The sequence below is a fragment of the Prionailurus bengalensis genome, chromosome A2, assembly GCF_016509475.1.
Source record: "Prionailurus bengalensis isolate Pbe53 chromosome A2, Fcat_Pben_1.1_paternal_pri, whole genome shotgun sequence".
Classification (NCBI taxonomy): domain Eukaryota; kingdom Metazoa; phylum Chordata; class Mammalia; order Carnivora; family Felidae; genus Prionailurus; species Prionailurus bengalensis.
The window spans coordinates 138011094-138031708 of record NC_057348.1 but is presented as its reverse complement, the minus strand read 5'-3'; the positions used below and the strand labels follow the sequence as shown (position 1 = coordinate 138031708).

The 20615-nt window shown below is 39.6% G+C and overlaps 1 protein-coding gene across 3 annotated transcripts in view; it reads left to right on the top strand.

Moving 5' to 3' along the window:
* Nucleotides 1-20122, top strand: part of TSPAN12 (tetraspanin 12) — a 64887-nt gene extending 44765 nt beyond the window's left edge. For all 3 annotated transcript variants that reach the window (XM_043589336.1, XM_043589337.1, XM_043589338.1), the window contains exon 8: nucleotides 18717-20122. In XM_043589336.1, the coding sequence (XP_043445271.1) occupies nucleotides 18717-19022 (306 nt within the window). In that variant the 3' untranslated portion in view covers nucleotides 19023-20122. The remainder of the gene's footprint in view (nucleotides 1-18716) is intronic.
* Nucleotides 20123-20615: the final 493 nt, after the last annotated feature.

The following is a 20615-nucleotide window of genomic DNA, read 5'->3' as shown; positions in this document are numbered from 1 at the left end:
AATTAAAATTAAATTAAATTAAAATTTCATTTCGTTAGTTCAAATAGCTACATTTCAAATGCTTAAAAGCCACTTGAGACTTGCAGCTTCAGTATTAGACAATGCAGATATGAGACATTTCCACATTACAGAAAATTTTATTGCAGTCTTGATCTAGAGTGGAAACTCAAAATGTAAATCAGATGACAGGGAGGGTGCTCAGGCTGAGGGGCTGGGATTATTTCCCAATAACATCTCCAGTCAAGCATCTGGGTATCCAAAAGCACCATTGAAAACCTCTGGCTTACCATAAAGCATGGTGATAAAGAGCAAAACTTTTTTTAAAACAGAACATCCGGATTTATATATGTATTTATGTATTTCAAGACAGTAATCTTAAGAGGCTATATGTCTTTCCCTAAAAATCCTATTGTTCAAAACATCTTTTAGGCTTCCAAAGTCAATTGTAGAGATGCACAAAAATCAGTTTCATTAGTTTATGGTGTAAATTAACTTATTTGAGAAAAATGGCGGATTACCTCCACAAATGATCCATTGTATTTATAGCTTACGTATAAGTAGCTTTTGGCTGTTAAAGAATTCATCTCAGAGGACAAGACTATGCCACATTAAGCATATCCAAAATAAAGTGCTTTGGGCCCTGAAGTGCCACAAAGAAGTGTGCCAAGGATTTTTTAAGGGATTTAGAATTGTATTTGTTTCCTAGGGCTGCTGTAATAAAGTACCTCAAAGTGAGTGGCTTAAACAGGAGATACTTATTGTTTCATGGTTCTGAAAGCTAGGAAGCTTGAGATCAAGGTGTCAGGAAGGTTGGTTCCTTCTGAGGGGTGTGAGGAAGAATCTGTTCTATGTCCTTCCCTCAGCTTCCGGCAGTTGGATGACAATCTTTTGTGTTCCTTGGTTGTAGAAGCATCGCTCCAATCCCTGCCTTCATATTCACATGGAATTCTCCCTGTTTGTGTAGATCTCCAGATTTCACCTTGTTCATAAAGACACAAGTCATGTTGGAGTAGGGGCCCATCCTCTTTCAGTATGACTTCATCTTAACTAATTACATCGGCAATGACTCTATTTCAAAATAAGACCACATTTGAGGTTCTGAGGATTAGGACCTCAACATATGCTTTTGTGGGGAACACAACTCAACTCATAACAAGAATTGTTGAAACCACTGAATTACCTAGGTTGCCTCTTTTAAAAGATAATCAAAGAATCATTCGCTCAGTGTCTCTGAGTTCTTTAGTGATTATGCTACATCTTTTTTTTCCAGGTGAAAGTCTGAAATAAGGATGGCCAGCTAACAAGTTCAATAGTTAAGGTCCTGTTCATGCCATAGAACAGAAAACAATGCTTAATATTTCTAAGATATTATTAAATGCGAACATATTTGGATATTCAAATACATTATAACTTACCACTAGGCTTTAAAAACACAGATGATTACAGTATAGATATTAAGTGTATATGTGAGTTGAAACCTATCAACTTTCCTAGTGTGAACTTAATCCATTTGTTAGTTTTTAGGAGTGGCAAGTCAGTATGGGAAAATATTGGGCTACAGCACTATATATAATCTCTACCCTTTTTAGTGATTAATACTGATAATATGATTATAACCAATGTTGATCATAAGAATGACAAAACACAAATCGATTTGCCAGATCTTCCCATAAAGTCTGAATATGGACAGATTCACTGCACTTGTGCTTTGTTTAGTTGAAAAGCTTTCAATTAAACATTTGATAAGTTTTGTTGTTTTTTTTTTCTGCTGTAAGAATGCCATTCATTTTTACTAGTTTATCTTAGATTATTTCCGCTGGTAGTATTTATAATGGAATACCTTACATTCAGGCTGTCTATAATTACTTGTTCTATGGATTTTGAGATTGATAGAAGCCATATTATTGTGCATGTGCAAGTTGAGAAGCCAGATTATTTTAAAAGCTTTTTCATATTTTCATCAAAAGATTTTCAGTAGCAAGCCGACATTGCCAGTTACAAGATATTCTTTAGATAGACTTCCAGCAGAGATGGAGGTTCATTATATCAGAGTAGCTCTGCTTTTGCATTTTATAATTAATAACAGATGCTGGTATTGGTAATGATACAGTGCATAATTATATGCATAGTTGACTTACAAAAGTGGATCGCTTAGTAGCTTTATGGTACAAATACAATTAAACCCATCATTAAAAATAAGACTCAATTCCACTTTGCCCTGGAGAACATGTTTCCTAATTGAAGAGTGCCCAGAGACTATCCACCTGGAAGATGGAGGGGTCTAACAGGGAGGAACAAGTGAGGGACAGCTGGAGGTATTTATGTTACTTATTCTGAAGTAGCAGATACTAAGGGGGAGATATTTTAGATGTCTTCAAATATTTCAAAGTTCATCATTCAGAACAGGAACTAGACTTGCTCATTGTTGCTCCAAGGGCCAGACATTACAGGAAGGAAATTTTGAATCAATAGAAGGAAGACCTTGCTCATCAAAATCCGTCCAGTTGTGACACAGGTTCTCTTATAAAATAATGAGTGGCTCATCACTAAAAATATTAAAGTCAAGGTCAGATAACCATGTCATTGGCGGATAGAATGGGTTTTTAAATTAAGAGTGGATCTGGACTAGATGAACTTCAAGGTCCCTTTTATCTTTCATATTCTCTAAGCTCAGAGATAAGAACTGGCTTTCTTCCTGCAATCTTTCTTCAGGAGTCTGAAATCAAGGAAATAAATCATTCTCAACCATCTGGTGGCCTGCATGGTCCCTGACCCAATAATGTTTTATGACACGTTTGAAACCTGTGAAAAATGACAGAGCAGAAATAAAGCAACAATTGCACATTTTAGAAACATTCCCATCAGAAGTATTGTTGGATTTGGCACACAGCTCCTCCAATACCTGTAATGAGCTACGCACTTGTATAAAAGTACAGATGCAAAAATCACAGATGAAAATGTTTCTGACCATCAACCTGGTTCCATCACATTCATCAACTCACAATGTTTTGTGAGTGCCAGGTGCTATTGGAAATGCTGAGGATATAACAGAGAAAGTTGCAGACAAAATCTCTCCTCCTGTGTAACTTACATCTAGTTAGGTGTATAGACATTTAGCAAGAAAAAAGCAACAATAAAAATAATCTCAGGTAATGGTAAGCATTTTGAAGGCTCTTAAGTAGGGTTGTGTGCTGGAGAATGGCTTTATTGGTGAGGGAGCTACTTAGGATGGTTAGGAACCCACTCTTTTAGGAAGTGACATTTGAATGATGAGCAGTCGATGAGAAGGCTGCAGCCATGCAAAGATCCACTGAAGGGGCACCTGGGTGGCTCAGTCACTTAAGCATCCGACTCCTGATTTAGGCTCAAGTCTCGATCTCGCAATTCATGAGTTCAAGCCCCACATCAGGCTCCATGCTGACAGCGTGCACCTTGGACTCTGTGTTGACAGTGCAGTGCCTGCTTGGGATTCTCTCTCTCTGCCCCTACCCCATGCATGGAACACCCGTTCCCCGCCTCAAATAAATAAATAAACTTAGAAAAAACAAAAAGATCCACTGGGACACCTGGATGGCTCAGTCGGTTGAGTGACTGACTTCAGCTCCGGTCATTATCTCACGGTTCGTGGGTTCAAGCCCCGCGTCGGGCTCTGTGCTGACAGCTCAGAACCTGGAGCCTGTTGCAGATTCCATCTCCCTCTCTCTCTGCCCCAACCCCACTTGTGCTCTGTATCTCTGTCTCTAAAATAAATAAACATTAAAAGAAAATAAAAAAAAAAAAAAAGATCCACTGAAGAATTTTTTTTAGCCTGTGAAACTGTGAGTGCCAAAACTCACCCAGAGGTAGACTAGTCAGTGATTACTGACTGCTTACTACCCTGTTCTTTGGGATTATTTGTGTAACCACACTCTCTAAATACCAGGTGTTAGACTTGGCCTCAGCAGAACATCAGACTCAGGGTGTATGTTGGTAGAATACAGGACTGAAGTGTCTCTTCCTTCTCTCATCTGCTGAGTTTTCCACCATGTCATTACTAAAGTTCTCTGTCTAGACTTGATCTGGAGAAGAAAAACAGAGAGACTGAGAAAGAAAAAGCTAGCAAAGTGTGGACTGTCAACCTCTTGCCCGTGGACCTGTGCTCTTCTTGGATGGGCTTCAAGGGAAAGGTGATAGTGCTGAAATTGTTTTCAATATTTTATATGCATTTTTTTCAATGACTAGTATCCTTAGCTTTCATCAGCTTTTCTTGGGGTTTCATACCAAAAAGTGTGAAGAACCGCAGTTGTAGAGATAGTTGCAGTGTTTGCTACCCCTGTTATGAAATGAAGAATAAACATCTTTTCAGAGGGATTGGAATGCAATTTTCTTCCTCCGTACGCCGCCTCAAGAAAAATGAATGCAAGTAAACAAGTTCACAACAGGCCCTCCTTCAAATGGACCAACTCAAAATGTAAAACAAAGAGGAACAGAGAGTAAAGTAAAATGTACCTCCAAAGATACATGCCTTCGTTTTGTAGTTAGGAGAAAGACCACTGTTAAAAGGTATTGTTGGCTTCTTCGGAAAAGTAGTATTCACAGCAGTTTATGTGAGGGCTGGATAGAGAGATGGTTTCTGCATGGCTGGGTGCCTTTGAAACACTTTCCCTCTATTTTACTTATCTTATTTATATTTAATTTTTTTATGTTTATTTATTTTTGAGGGAGACAGAGTGAGAGCAGGTGAAGGGCAGAGAGAGAGAGGGAGACACAGAATCCTAAGCAAGCTCCAGGCTCTGAGCTGACAGTACAGAGCCTGATGTGAGCCTGACCCACAAGCCATGAGATCATGACCTGAGCTGAATTCAGAGCTTAACCGACTGAGCTACTCAGGCACCCTTATTTTTTTTTTTTTAAGTTTATTTATTTATTTTGAAAGAGAGAGAGCAAGTAGGGGAGGGGCAGGGAGAGAGAGAGAGAGAGAGAGAGAGAGAGAGAGAGAATCCCAGGTAGGCCCCACACTGTTGGTGTAGAATCTGATGTGGGGCTCGAACTCACAAACCATGAGATCATGAGCTGAGCCAAAGTCAGACGCTTAACCGACTGAGCCACGCAGGTGCCCCTGGAATACTTTCCCTTTAGACCCTTAGTCTTTATATGTTCCATGTGATGTTGGGTTTGAACAGCAAATATTCTTTATAATTCCCCAAGGAATTTTGCCCCAAACCACTTCTGCCTCTGAGTAACAGAAAACTTGTATGGATAGGGTGATAGAGAAGGCCAGGAAGCATGGAAGTGAAGGGATGTGATCTCTCTGAGCCTCCGTTTACAGCACGAAGAACCCAGATGGTGACAAGCATCTAGAGGTCCATGGTACTCCCAGAAGGTACATGGACATATTAGGGATGCTTCCCCAGGTTAAAGGTGGGCCAGCTCATGATGAACCCATGTGGGATGGTTCGTTCTAAGTTTTTGTTCTCTCGTGTGTTCTCTTCCGTGTGAGCTGAGTCATGAACTCATGCTGTCGTCCCTCACAGATTGGAGGTCCTGTTCCTCCTTATCTCCTTTGTACCCTGTTGTGATCAGCAAATGGTATTTGCTTCATAATCTGTGCATATGTACTTTTCTGGGCAGCATCTTAGCCTTCAACACCTTTGACGAACACTCTTCTATTAACAGTTAGAAAAGTGAGTCAACTCTGTATATAGTCTGCTTTGACTAATAGAAACAACTTTGATTTTATAATTTTCATACACAACATCCTAAACACAGAAATATTTCCTTAGCAATTCTTTGTGGTGGAGACACGACATACATTGTAGATCCAAAAGGAGATGGTAGGGAATAGGGGTATGACTTTCTGGCAAGTTCTACATAGTTATGGGATTGATTATTTTTCTCCCAGGTAACCCTGCTCTTAAATTACTAGTAATAGGATTCTTTAGGACCAAGTACATCACCACACACAAAAAAAAACAACATGAGGGGCTGATGTTGAAAGATAAGTGTAAGACCAGAAGCCCGAAGTAATAGTTTAGACCCCTGGCTAGGGACTGGCCAGTTGCATTAACATGAAGTTAACCAAGTCTGCATAGTAATGATCCTCATACCAGTGGTTATAATAAGAGATAGGAATTGGTGACTTTAAACTGGAGCACAAGAAGGATCCAGACATGGGTAGGTAATCTTTAATTACCATTTTTTTATATTTGTGAGATATGCATTGGGAACACAGAGGGGCTAGTCTTTCCCTGAGATAAGCAGGTGTTAGCCATGTGGAGAAAATATTTGGGTGGCACGGCCGGAAAGGCGCAAGCAAAGAGGCAATCGTGCCAAGTTAGAGCTGGAGCCTGGGGCGAGAGGGCCTTCCTGGCTTGCTGGCCAGGGCAGGCGCTGGATTGCGCTGGATTACGAAGAGCCCCGTAAATCCTGCTACCGCATGAATTTTATGCTAAAGTCTGTGAGTAGTTGCCAAGTAGAAAGGCAAGCACATTCACAAATTTGAGGCATTATTATGACAGGAAAGCTTAACGCTGAGTAGTCATGGGATTCTGATTTATTAATAATGAAGCTCCATTCTCAGATAAACACACACAGAACCTCCTGCACAGATAGTAATCGGTAGGCAGCTTTCAGGCTCAGTGGTTATTTAGATGGAATATCCCCAAGAAGTTCCATTCACAAGGTTCTTTTATATGAAGTCAAAGACTCTCCCTCCTGCCTCTCTGCTGACTTCATTATCTCCTCAGCAACTGCCCGCAGGGGTCAGGTTCACTCTGACTTGGGGTGATATCTGTTTTATCATTCAGAGCCCTGCAGGACCAGTTTGGGCTTGGTGGGGGGAACGTCCCTTTTATCTTCAGGCTTTGCTTTATCTAATGGGGCCTTGAACTGTTCTGCTGATTTTGCCTAAGGTATACAAATGCGTTCTTCTTTTCTTTCCCTCTCTTTCTGGCACAGTTCACTTGTAGGTTTCCCGTTACCTAGTCACCGTTCAAATGACTTTTCTTCTTTTGCTTTGTTAATGAAGACTTGCAAGGTTTACCTTTAGAATTTACTCATAAGAAAGCCATTTTAATATTTTGACCTGAAAGAAGTACTTCACAAAGTAACAATTTTAGATTTGTGCCTTGAAATTATTGTGTCGCCCTTGTGAAGAGGAGTGGAGCTAAGGACTAGGTCTTGAGGCCTGGAAGAGAGGTAGGAAACTGTTGCAGGTGATTCATGTGAGTGATGATAAGGGCTGGGATTCAGGTTGTGCCATTGAGGACAGAGGGAAGGGATGAATGTGAGTGATTTGAGGGGGAATAAACAAAATGATGAATTGGTTGTGCAGAGCGAATGACAGGGAAGCTGTAAGGACACTAGCCTTGGATCCTGGTTGGATAAAGAAGCCATTTACTGAGGAGATAGGTTGGATTTGACTGGGTCCTTCTTGGAAATGCTGGGTTTAAGGTTCCTGTCAAGTACTTGGTGTGCAGAAACCAGTAGAAAATATAAACTCAGTAGACCTAATTCAGTCAGAGATGGGGATTTTGTGCGGACCAATCAGGGAAAGAGCTAATTCCATATGCAATGAGTTGAATAAGGTGGGAGTCTATTTTTCTCCCATAAACCAGGCAGGTGGGCCAGACTGCCAGACAGCTCTGCTGCCTTCATCCAGGGACCCAGGATAGTGAGACAATTCCACCTTTTTTTAATACCTGCCTTCCAAAATTGCTCCTGTTTTTCTCCAATTCCGGTCAGAGGGAAGGAAGACATGGGAAGGAGAACATCCAGTGTGTGCAGCTCTACACTCATCACCTCTGCTCACATTCCATTGGCAAGGGCTCACTTGGCCCTGCTTAGTTGCAAGGGAGGCTGGGAAATGTGGCCTCTGGCTAGGAGACTGCATTCCCATAGACAACACTGATTACTATAAAGAAGTAGAAAACAGCCTGGAGCAGGTGGGGGGGGGGACTAACAGTTTACAGGTGTTATCAGTGTAGATGAGGCAATGAATGCATGGGGAGGAGATCAGGTCCCACAAAGAGATGGTGTGACATATGCGACAGAGGACAAAATTTAGGGAGTGGCACCACTTGGGCAGAGGAGGAGCCCCACCTACTGAAGTCAAGGAAGGAGAGGGTTTTAGGAATGAGTTTTCTTGAGTGAGGAAGCATGGCTCAGAGGTGAAGATCAGGCTCTGAAGTCAGACTCTTGAGGTTAAATCTTCACTCTGTGCCTTACTAGCTGTGTGATCGCGAGCAAGGTGTTCCTGTCTCTGTGTTTCATTCTTTTCTCCTACAAAATGAGGATAACCAAAGTACCCATCTCAGGGTTGTCTGGAGAGTGAATGAACATATTAAAGCCATTAGAACAGTGCCTGTTTGTAGTAAATCCTACCAGTCATAGCTGAGAGTTAAGGTAAATTAGGGATTGGAAAGTCCACCTAGGAATTTTTAAATAAGATACACATTTATATAGCTCTATAAACATGCATTACCTCATTAAAGCCCTAAAATAGTTCCATTAAGGTGCGGTATTATTATCTCCATTTTACAGATGAGAAAAGTGAGACACAAAGAGGCTAAGTGACATAGTCCTGTGTCATAGCTAGTCAGTGACTGAGCTTAGATCTATTTGATTCCAAAGCCCAGATTTTAGACACTAAAATTTTGAGATATGGAATACATGGTGAGGAATAAGCTGAATGTTTGTAGATTTTTTTTCACTTGTAAACCTCAATGGCTTAATTTTTATAATGAGATAATAATACTACCTACCTCACTCTTGTATTACAAAGATAAATCAAGCTTTGTAATGAGAAACCCTTAGCAAACCACTTGGCATATAATAAACACAAATCTCCAATGCATGGCGGTAGCTAATGACAGTAATGACAATAATAACTGTTAATTTTTAACATTTATTAAAGTAAATAGAATAATTAAAGATCTATAATTAGATCTTTAGCCAAATTGCACCCGGTTTTGCTAGTTAAAGACAGGAAGGGTAAGCATTTTCTGGTTCTATATATCCGTGCTGGCTGAAGGTAGATTTTGAGGTCAAGATTTTGGGGCCTTCATGTGGTTTCTGACTTCACTTGTTTTAACACCTCCCTTCTTCTTATAGATGAAATTTAGGCGGCCAAAGGGCCCAATGAGAGATAACGTTTGAATGAGCAGCTTGTAAATGTGCTTCTGCTCAGTCAATCAGGGAGTGCCTGCTGCAGGAGCCGGCCTCACAAGGGAGAACAGCACTGTCTGGGTTTTCTGACTCTGTCGTCTCTTTACAACCACATCTTTCTGTAAAAATTGAAAAATATTCAGTAGATGCAGTCTTTTAAATTTGGTGATTCTGTCTATCCAATGGGGATATTGTGAGAATTAATAGAGATACCAGGGACCGTCATTAAGAAATAGGAAGACTTTTTCTACTGCATTTCCGATGCACGGGTTTGGTTAGCCTTACCCTTAACGAGAACAGAAAGTCCTATGGTGAATTTTATTACTTGCTATTTAATTTTTTTAAAGGAAGGATTCATTTCCCTGCAGCATTTATGATTATCAGTGGAGAACATTTGGTCCAACCTGTGTAAAGATCACAGACTCATGAAGCACATTCACTTTTTTAATTTTAGAAGAAATAAGGCCGAAGATTATATATTTGTACGTGATAATTAACACAGTCATTTCAAACTTGAGAGCCACGTTTATTACCAAACATCAATTAGAAAAATATCAATACTGGCATGTATTGGCACCTAGACTTAATTCGTACTTTATCTTCATAAGCTGATTAGAAGTCTGCCTAATTTTTTTCTCTGTTGCTTGTGAATATTGAATAACAAAAAGCCATGGGGTGCTTCCAATTTTAGAAAATCATTTTGGAGATAGATCAGAGCATAATTTCAAGTGTATCATTTCCTCAAGTAAAATGAGGCATCCTGACATGCCTTCCAATAGATTCTAGGAAACGTAGGGATTAGTGATTTTTTTCTCTAATAAAAAGTTAGTGTTATTATTTATAGTTAATAGTTGACCAGAATTTTAATACTGCAGCAAGTAAAGTAGGTTAGACCACATGCGTATTCATACCTTTGAGTTTTCTGAAGTTATTAATGTAGGACTAACATAGCTTTATGTAGGAAGAAAACACATTCAAGGTGAATCAACTTAGAGTATTTTATTTTGAGAAAAGCAAATAAGTGTAATTGAGTTCTTTCCAATTCTGAATAAAACACCCTTTGTGAAATGGAATGCGGGTTTGAACTCTAACATTTCTGTTTCCTCTTTGACTCACTCAACAGAAATGTTTGTTTATGCAACTAAATCTCTATGAATAGTACAATAGAGTGTATAGAGACACATCTGTATTTTTTTTTTTCTTCTCTAGACTTGGTGTCTTGGTTTTCAGCAAAAGTGTCCAAGTCTGCACTGAAAAGTGTAAACCTTATGCATGATTATCTGACTGACTGAAAATAAGCTCACAACTTGTGTTCAGACTGATTTTATTCAATGGCACGGAATGGAAGAGAGCGGCTAAGGAGGACAATGCTTATATAGAAATCCAGAAAAATATTGTCCTCAAGAAGAGGACTATTCTTTTGGAAAATTAATCCTTAACTTTAAGTAGTTGTGTAAATGATTCACAAATATTCAGCACGATGCCTGATGTACTGCAAATTTCTACAATGCCCTCTGAATCATCAAAAAAACATCAAATTGTGTGCAATATAGAGAGATTTGTATTTAATGAATTCTAATGACAAACTTAAGTATTAAAATTCTGTCTTGCTTGAGGGGTTATCTGTATGCCTTATAAACTAAATGAGGTAGTGATAAGGCTGACATATTGTTACATAAATTGAGGAATCTAAGACCTTTGCCTTGAATAAACAGCCCTTGCCCACCTTGACGTGGAAATAATCTTTAGCGTCCCCAAGATCCAGAAGGAGGCTGGGTCCTTACTATGTGTCATATGATACAATCCCATGTCCACACTTCTGGGGAACTTGACAAAGATTTTTGCCCAGGATCCAAACTCATTCAAACAGTCTTGGTTGTCCTGATGTAGTATGAGTCACAGAGTCGGGACACCGAGGTTTTTCTTTCCAGGAAGCAGCTTTGTTCGTGTCAGCACGGGCTCAGAGGGCTAAGACCCAAAAGGCTGAGCCCTGGGCGCAGTAAGGGGTTGCCTCTTGTACAGTTTTTGCTCCTTTGTCTCCCATATATGGTAACATACAGTCTGAATGTGCAGTCTGTGTTACAGAGCCATGAGGAATGTCATGCATGCACACATAGCCAGGTTGCCTTCCCATGTCTCGAGATGTTCACCACATTCCTTAGGGAGGTGCTCTGCCACACTAATATTTTACTGCATTTTCTAGTTTTTAAAGTTAAAAATCAGTGTTATTTTCAAAGAAACATGGACCAAATCAGCACAATCCAAAAAGAGCTCAGTAGGCTGATGACATGTATATATCTGGAAAACTTGAGGGAATTGGGAATATTTAGTTTGGAGAAGAGAATAGTTCAAGGGAAAGTGATGGCTCTTCAAATATGACTCTTTACCTTATAGAAGAGTTTGAGAGCAGACCCAGGACCAATGCATCTTATTAAGAAGATAGGTTCCAATAAGGAAAAGCTTAAGTATTAATGTTGTTCAAGCGTGGACAAAACTGTCTAGTGGGGCAGTGAATTCCTCTCATTCGAAGTGCATTTTCGTTGAAGACTTTTTTTGTTTGTATGGGAGTCATTCTTTCCTGTATCTTTGCACACCTTGTAATTTTTGTTATTGTTGTTGAGAACTGGACATTGTAAATAATATAATGTGGCAACTCTGGAAATCAGATTCTCCTCCCTCCCCAGAGTTTGTTGTTGCTTGTTTATTCATTAGTGACCTTCCTGAATCAATTCTGTAAAATCTTTATTCTTTGTCATGTGTGGCCACTAAAGTCTGCCCTGTTAACTTAGGGACAGTTAATGAATGATCAGAGATTTCCTTAAGATGCCTGGAACCAATAAGCCTCCCGGTCTTTGTCAAGGGTGCGCAGAGCCTCAAAGTTAGCCAGAGTTAAGATTGCAGGGCCTTCTTAGGTCTTCCCTTAGCATGCACACGGCCCTGAACATAAGCACTGCCCTGTTCTTGTGTGTAACTTTGGAAAGTTCCACAAGTATCCCAGAGCTTTGCCAAGGTCCCTGTGGACTTCTCATTCCCCCAGATTTTCTTTTTAAGCTTTTTGACCAGCTCATTGTGTGCAGTTATTATGCACTGCCTCAGGCAGCCTCAGTGTTCCTCTGGGTGCTTTTGACAAATACCCCCAGGGAAAAGGCTGTTGCCCGGTTGAGCTCCAACTCAGGTGCAAATAAAAACAACCTTGCAAATGAGGTCTTCCAGGGTACCGCCAGATAGGACAAATAATGACAGTTATCTGAGACTGGGGCTTTGAAGGAGCTCCAGTCATATTCTGTTGCCTCTGGCTTCCAGGCCACTGGTTTTCACCATAATTATGGGCTGTTGATTTTCAAGGCTGCTGCAGAGCTGGGGAGAGGGGATGGGAGAGGGCTAATTACAATGTGACAGAGCTTGCTGTTCTTCCTGAGACTCAGGTACTTCTGAATAATGCTCCTCAGGTGGCTACAAGCTTTGGTTAATTTTCAGAGTTCTAAAAAAGTTGATTGTGACAATTTTTGCTAATGCTTTCATTACTTATGTGGAAGAGAAACTATATAGAGGTCCTTTCTCTGCCAGTTTTGTTGATGTTGTTCTGGAAGTGGTTTTTAGCCATATTTTTAAAGGTTAAAACTTGACCTTATTAACTTACAAGGTCTCCTCCCACTCTAGAACATTCAGTGTTAGCTAGTATATCACACCCCCCAAACCATCCCAGAGGATATAGTTTACTATACCTTTTTTACAAATGTGGTTGTTTAAAATATAATTAGAACAGACTTTCCCCAAAGCCAAAATGTGAAACACAATAGACTGTAGTTTGGTTATCAGTCTCTGCTTGATTTTACTCACTGATTTAAACAAGAAACGTTACTTTCCTGCACAGTTTTTCAGGTTAGAATGAGTTAGTCAAAAGGGGTGGGAGATCTTATGACAATAAGAACTATATATCATGATAATGCTACCCCATTCATAACATGGTGCCACAAAAGAAGAAGGAGAAGAAGAAGAACTATACAGGTAAAATTTAAGTACCAGTGACAACTGAAAAAGTAAAAATCAAATGATAATTGACTTATGGTATTTCACAGGATTGAATCATTAGCATATGTATTTCTTGAATGGTTTACATTTAATTCTGAAGTTTATTTTAATTACTATTACCAAATTATTGATTTATCTATTCTAACTAATCCTTTATTTACTTATTAAACATCCATTTTTATTCTAAGTACTGATGAATATAGGTAAGGAATTAACTAAACATAATCCGCTGCCATTTTATATCCATTTTTTTTTTTCTAAAGATGGATGTGGTGATCTGGTACTGCCTTACTTAGCAATGATGTTAAATAATGTATCTATATAAATTAATTTCCGGTTGTTTGAAGCTAAAGCTTTTAAATTTAACTATCTTTAATGTGACCCTTTCCAAACTATATAAAATGGCTTTTGGGGAGCCTGGGTGGCTCAGTTGGTTAAGCTTCCGATTCTCGGTTTCAGCTCAGGTCATGATCTCATGGTTCGCGGTTCGTGGGTTTGCGCCCCACATCGGGCTGTGCTGATGGTGCAGATCCTGCTTGGGATTCTCTCTGTTCCTTCTCCACTTGTGCATGCTCTCTCTCTCTCTCTCAAAAGAAATAAATAAACCAAAAAGAAATTAATACTTCTCTGCTCCATGAGAAAGCTAGTGATCTAATGTATCAGTGGCTAATAATCATTTTAGATAGTTACTTCACTGCCCTGAAAAACAGCATCAGCCACTTTGGCTCCTGTGAGCAAGGGCTGTTGCATCAATACTCAGAGATGGCACAATGCTGTGATTTGGTATTTTCATTCTCTTTTAAAAAATGTTGTACCTTCCTTGTACCTGTTTATTCATACTTGCTTTTTGTAGATTTTCTATCATTTTATTTTTTGATTTTTAATTAAATTTTAATTTAATTTAATTTAATTTTTTTTTTTTTTTTTTTTTTTTGAGAAAGAGAGAGTGCCATTGGGGGAGTGCACAGAGAGAGGGAGACACAGAATTCTAAGCAGGCTCCAGGATCGAAGCTGTAAGCACAGAGCTCAACATGGGACTCCAACTCCCCAAACCAAGATCACGACCTGAGAAATGCTTAACTGACTGAGCCACCCAGGCGCCCTAATTTTTTATCTATTTTAATTTGAGCTTTCTAATCCTTAGTGGGCCTGGTGTGGGAAACAAAGACAGAAGGAAATGGCAGATAGAATTTAATTTCCTTATAACCTGCAGCCCATTGACAAATACTTGAGGCTGGCAGAGTAAAGTGTTTCTCCAGGAACTCCCTGCTGTCTTAATGTTAATGCTTTGCTAGAGGGAAAAACAACCTTAGCTTGACAATAGCTAGGCCTCCAGTATCCTAGGAGTCTTCTTTAGCATAGGAAAATCTCACTGGAAACTTCCTCTGGACTTTACTTCCCCCAACCCCATAGTGTAAAACCAGTCTCTTCTCATGGTCCCGGGTAGCTCTTTCTGCCCACCAGTCCTGTCCCCGTGCTTTAATAAAATCACCCTTTTGCACTGAAGACATCTTCAAGAATTCTTTCTTGGCCATTGGCTCCAGACCCCCCACAATCACCCCAAAAAACCTCATCAGGTTAGATGAGAAAACTGAAGCACAGAGAGATTAAGTAACTTGTCCAAAGTCACATAGCTTGTAAGTGGAGCAGGGATATGAAACTCAGAATTCTGGCTCTGTGGTTCATGGTCTTAACTATTATTCTATACTGTGTCATGCAAGGATACTTGTTAGAATTACACATAAACATAAGGGTGAGAGGGCTCTGATGAACTAGCTCAATGAAATTCTTTGAAAAGTATTTGAACTTTGGTGAATTTTCTCTGTGACAGCTATTTTGGTTTCCCACAGACTGTGTGTGCATGTGTGTGCATACATGCATTTTGTGTGTGTATTAAAAAGGTAAGATGGCCGAAGAAGTGATTTTATTAAACCCATGTTAAGTAGTATTAAATTATAAATATATTAAGTTCATTTTTGGTGAAATTGATGAAGTTTAGCTAATCTTTTGCTGTTAATTTGCATTACATGATTTACCAGAAAAAGTTCTTGAAGCATGTCTAGGACCCATTTTACATGATTTTGTATTTCTTGAACATAATGACTTATTGGAGTAAAGTTACTGATCAATGCCTTTGGAAATCTAAGAATTATGTATTGTTCATTCTTCTTCTCCAACATAATGCACAGATTCACAACTGGTTCAGTAGTCTTGCTTCCCTTGATTTAATTGAGTTCTTTGTGAAATCTAGAGAAGAAAACAAGGAGGCAATTTTAAAAAAATTTTTTGTTTTGTTTATTTTTGAGAGAGAGAAACAACACGAGCAGGGGAGGGACAGAGAGAGAGAGAGAGGGAGACACAGAATCCGAAGCAGGCTCCAGGTTCTGAGCTGTCAGCACAGAGCCCAATGTGGGGCTCGAACTCATGAACCATGAGATCATGACCCGAGCCGAAGTTGGATGCTTATCCAACTTATCCCCAAGGAGGAAATTTTCAATGTAATTATCAATTTCTTTTTATTCAAGTAGCTGCCTCAATAGGGTAAGCAGAATGAATCACTGCACAAACTCAGAACAAAAGTTTTGAAAAGTCAAGTTCTTCTTGTTAGGAGATAATTTCCCATGGGTCGCTTGCATTTCTTCATGTCTTATATGCAGAAGCAATGGATGCCTTTGTTCTGGACTATCTTTTCAAGGGCTTTTGCACAGAAACAGCCTTGAAGATAGAGATGGTGTCTCCCTTCAAAGAAAAGGGCAGGTTTATTTACTGTCCAGTATAATAAAGATGGTATCTTTCTCCGATGCAAAGGACATTTATACTTACTGCCCATTATGAAAGATTAGGGTTCCCTAAACGTCAGGTTTCTCTTTCATAATGCAGTCCACTATGTGCAGGTATCATCTGGTTGTCTCCATGTTGCACTTGGATCTCGAGGAACTGGCACATACTCTGGCTGTTGCTATTGCTATGAGTAATAAAGTCCTTGGCCTCTGTCTTCTGCCAAAGTCCACGAAACTGTGGCAGGCAAATTTGTTCTCTTCCAAGTAGAGCAGAGACTCAGAATCTTCCAAGTCCTTGAAATTTATTATTATAAAATTCTTTCCTAGATTTTCACCTTCATTTAGAATCAGCTTCCCTTTGGAAGAGGGAATTATCATTTCTTTGTGGTGGATTCAATAGAGACTTGGCAGGTTCTCTCTGCTTTGTTCACTGGAGAAGTGACTTGGACAGTTGTTGGTTGCATTCTCCCTCCTTTCCTTTGCACCTCCTGCCCCCGCCATTATCTTTAGTCATAGTTTTTCTTTCCCCTTTTTCCCCTCTTCTCTTTTTCTTTCAAAATTCTCTTCTGTCTACCACATGCACTCCTTAGCCTTTTATACTTAAAATTAAATACAAACAGAATCTTTGCTAATCCTTTCAAGTCAGGTGTCTTTAGCGTGTAGGGAAACTAAACATACTTTTCAAACCCTTACTTGGGGCACCCAGGTGGGTCAGTTAATTAAGCATCCAACTCTTGATTTTGGCTCAGATCAAGATCTCAAAATCGTGAGATTGAGGACTGTGTCGGGCTCCATGCTGGGTGTGGAGCCTGCTTAAGATTCCTTCTCTCCCTCTCCAGCTTCCCCTCCCTGGTTTGCTCACGTATGCACTCTCTCTGTCCATAAATAAATAAATAAATAAATCCAACTAAGACTCGATGCCATGCCAGGAACACCCCTCCCCCCATTTTGTATTTCTTCTCAGGCAGTGGACAGAAGTGTGTGATGGTAGGTGAAAGGGAATAGATTAATTTCCACCTATCAGCAAGTTTCAGCAGCAGACTGGGCAAACGTTCCTGATCCTCGGGGAAAAGTCTGTGACCAAATGAGCTGCCGGAGTCCAGCTCCAGCAGGTCCAGGGGTTCCCGAAGGATGAACGGCGTCGGCGAAAAAGTGAAAATAAAACAAAACAAAAATAAAAATGGACACAGACAACAGCAGTGTGTTGAACTGGCTGATTTATTGCAGTAAACGTGGCATTATATATGCTAGTGATTTCCTTGTAACATACGTTATCTATGTTTTTCTAACATTATCTAATTTTGAAAACGTTCCATTGTATAATTACCCCATAAGGAATAACATGATTGTTTTGCCATAACGTTCCCTCCTGCCCTTTGCTTATTGATTAATTTCTTTTATTGTTTTTATTATGTATCTATGTTTATCTATAATTTATAAAGCATTTGCTTTGCTGTTTTCACGAAAGGTCATTTATCTCTCAACACCTCAAGTGGAACAGTTTCAGGGACATGACCTCTTAGTTGTTTCCCTGAACCATTTGTGGTTTTGAAGAACAAAGTGTTCGCCTGGGTCCAAGGTGCCAGGAAGGGGCCAAGAGGGCCTTAGAAACCCATGCCTTATACATTCTCAGAGAGACAATGCACCTAGGAACCAATGAACCATTCTGTACTTTAACCAACTAGGTTCAATCATCATCTGGAATGCCTCCTGGGGGCCAAGTGGGCCCAGGGGTCAGAGTGACCTATGTCCATAGATACACTCCTTAGTTACCGGAGTGGGGCTTTCGGATCCATAAGTCTCTCCTTCGTTGGCCGCCTTTGCTGGCAACTGCACGAGGCCATCCTTCCTGCAAGTAGAGGAGTCTCCATAGGGAATGGCAAGGGCTAAACGTAAGGCCGCACAATTTCTTGCAGAACCTTATCTTCTTCCCTAATGGTTCTTTTCCCAGGGGGCCTGCCGAGGGCAATTCCCCAACAGACAATACCCCAGGTACTTTTAAGGCCGAATTACCTAAAAGCGGGAGGACAAGAAGCTTCACTGTCGGCGGGCCACCCTGCAGTCACCAGTCCGTCCACAGCCCAGGCTCTGCCACTCAGGCTGGGTAGCTGGGCTTCCAGCAATGAGCTATAACCTAACAGTGAATACCAACAATAATAAGGAAACATTTTTGCAAAATCTGGATCAGTCTATATCAGCAGTCAGCAATCTATGGCCTGTGCCCCAAATGTGGCCTACTGCTTTTTTGGTTCATGAGGTTTCACTGAAAGGCAGCCAGCCATATGCATTCATTTCCATATTGTCTATGGTGGCTTGCTTGTTACAGTGGCAGAGATGAGTGATTGCAATAGAGACCATATGGCCGGCAAAGATTTGCTTCAAGATTTACTATCTGACCTTTTACAAACAAAGACACAAACAAAAGGTTACCAACCCTGCTCTAGTTGTGTTTTGTGCTGGTGATTCTCAATGTCAGGTGGTGAGGAAGACAGAAAAAGGAGTAAGCTCATCAGAATCACCTGGGCAGGCTTTTCAAAAAGTGCTCCTCTCCATCCCCCCTCCAGTTTCTCATAGGTGTTCCCTGCTGAGAGTCACTGTGTTAAACTGTTAAGATTCAAGTTGTTTGGTTCCATTAACTGGCACAGATTGTTTGTTTTCACTATTGTTTGGTTCCATTAACTGGCACAGATTGTTTGTTTTCACTATTTGATCCTCCGTGACATACCCAAAGTAATACTGACTGTGTTATTTCTTTTACAGGGTTGTGGGAAGAAAATGTATTCCTTTTTGAGGGGAACCAAACAACTGCAGGTGCTAAGGTTTCTGGGGATCTCCATTGGAGTGACACAGATCCTGGCCATGATTCTCACCATTACCCTGCTCTGGGCTCTCTACTATGATCGAAGGGAGCCTGGGACAGACCAAATGATGTCCCTGAAGAATGACACGACTCAGCACCTGTCATGTCACTCAGTAGAACTGTTGAAACCAAGCCTGTCGAGGATCTTTGAACACACATCTATGGCAAACAGCTTTACTACACACTTCGAGATGGAGGAATTATAGAGGATGTCAAAGAAGGAAACTACAAATTTATTTTATTGGACTCGTGCATTCTTGAGCACACACTTATCTGTTTCAGAAATGTGTAGAAGTAAAAATGTTGCCATAAGGAATGCCGGAGCATATAATTTTCTACCCTTTAAAGTGAAGAGGGAAAAATTCCATTTTGTAAGTTACCACCTGGACAACGGTTGATGCCCTTTATAATGCTGAGGACAGATCCAATACCCATTTTATAGCCTGTGTAAGATTTTTACTGAACACAGTTATTCTTTGAGGCTCATGCTTTGGCTTAGTTTGACCAGCATTTCCGCACCCATGTAAACAAGCCATGCTCTGGTGGCATTGGAGCCACAGTAAAGTTTGATTTATTTTCATAAACTTGCTAGTATATCAAGTACCAATGAACTGCTAACACAGGAAGTTAGGCAGTATTAATGAATTGTATTACTTGGTGACATAGTTTTTGGAGAGTGGGTTGATTATACATAAGAAAACTTTGAAGATTGGTTACTGTCTAAATGTGATTTTTTTTCTGGTTACTAAAATATTCTTGTTACTTAACAAGAGCAAATTAACACATTGTCTTAAACTGATCAGGGATCTATGTGTATATAAGAGTCTGTGGTAAGTCTGTATAATTCAGTAGATTTCAGTTCTTATAATGTTAAGAATAACAATTGTGAGTGGAAAGGATAAATTTGTCCTGTATAGCACCATTATTGTTAACCTTTCCTGTAATAGAGCTTTAAAAATCCGTCTTGGGCTTATATTACGTACATAACTGTTAATTTAAATACTTAACCACTAATTTTGAAAGATTGCCAGTGTGATGCATAGGAATCATTTTAAGTCAGAATGTCGTCTGGTCTCTAGGAAATATTCCAAGGAAGTTTGCACATAATGGTAGTTCATTTAGCAAAATCTTGGATGCTGCCTTTCTCCCAAACTAAGGCTCTTTTTGACACTCAACACTTTTTAAAACCTTTGTCTTCTCCAAACAATAGGCAATAGTCCACAAGTTTGAATACAGCTCCATAGAGAATACTGTCCCTTCTCTCCAGCAAAATGCCAAAAGAATCATTAAAATAAGTGACAATTTAGAGATTTTCTTTGCTTTATTTCACTGATTAAGATACTGTGGTGAATTACACAGATTATTAAATTTTTTACAAGAGTAAAATATATTTATTTGAAATGGGGAGAGTGCATTTTACTGTATTTTGTGTATAATGTTTATTAGAAAATGAAAAGAAAATTAAAATGTGTCAATAAATATTTTCTAGAGAGTAATAATTTGTCTGTGTCTAATTTTTATACACGATGAACACTTTTACCTCTCACGATGATTGGCAAGGGGAGAGAAATATAAGAAGAAATGATTAAGTAAAGTAACAATAATGATTGCCAAACTCTGGAACTAATCTATAAGAGGATGTATCCTCAGTGAGAAAAGACAAAAAGATGCCCACTTACTTTTCAGGTTCGTTTTTGAGCTAAATGATAAATAATGTAGTTGTTTGCTAGTACATAAAAATATGCACATTCCTGCTGATTCATCTTCTCAATGTTTTCACATCCCAGTTTCTTCAAGTA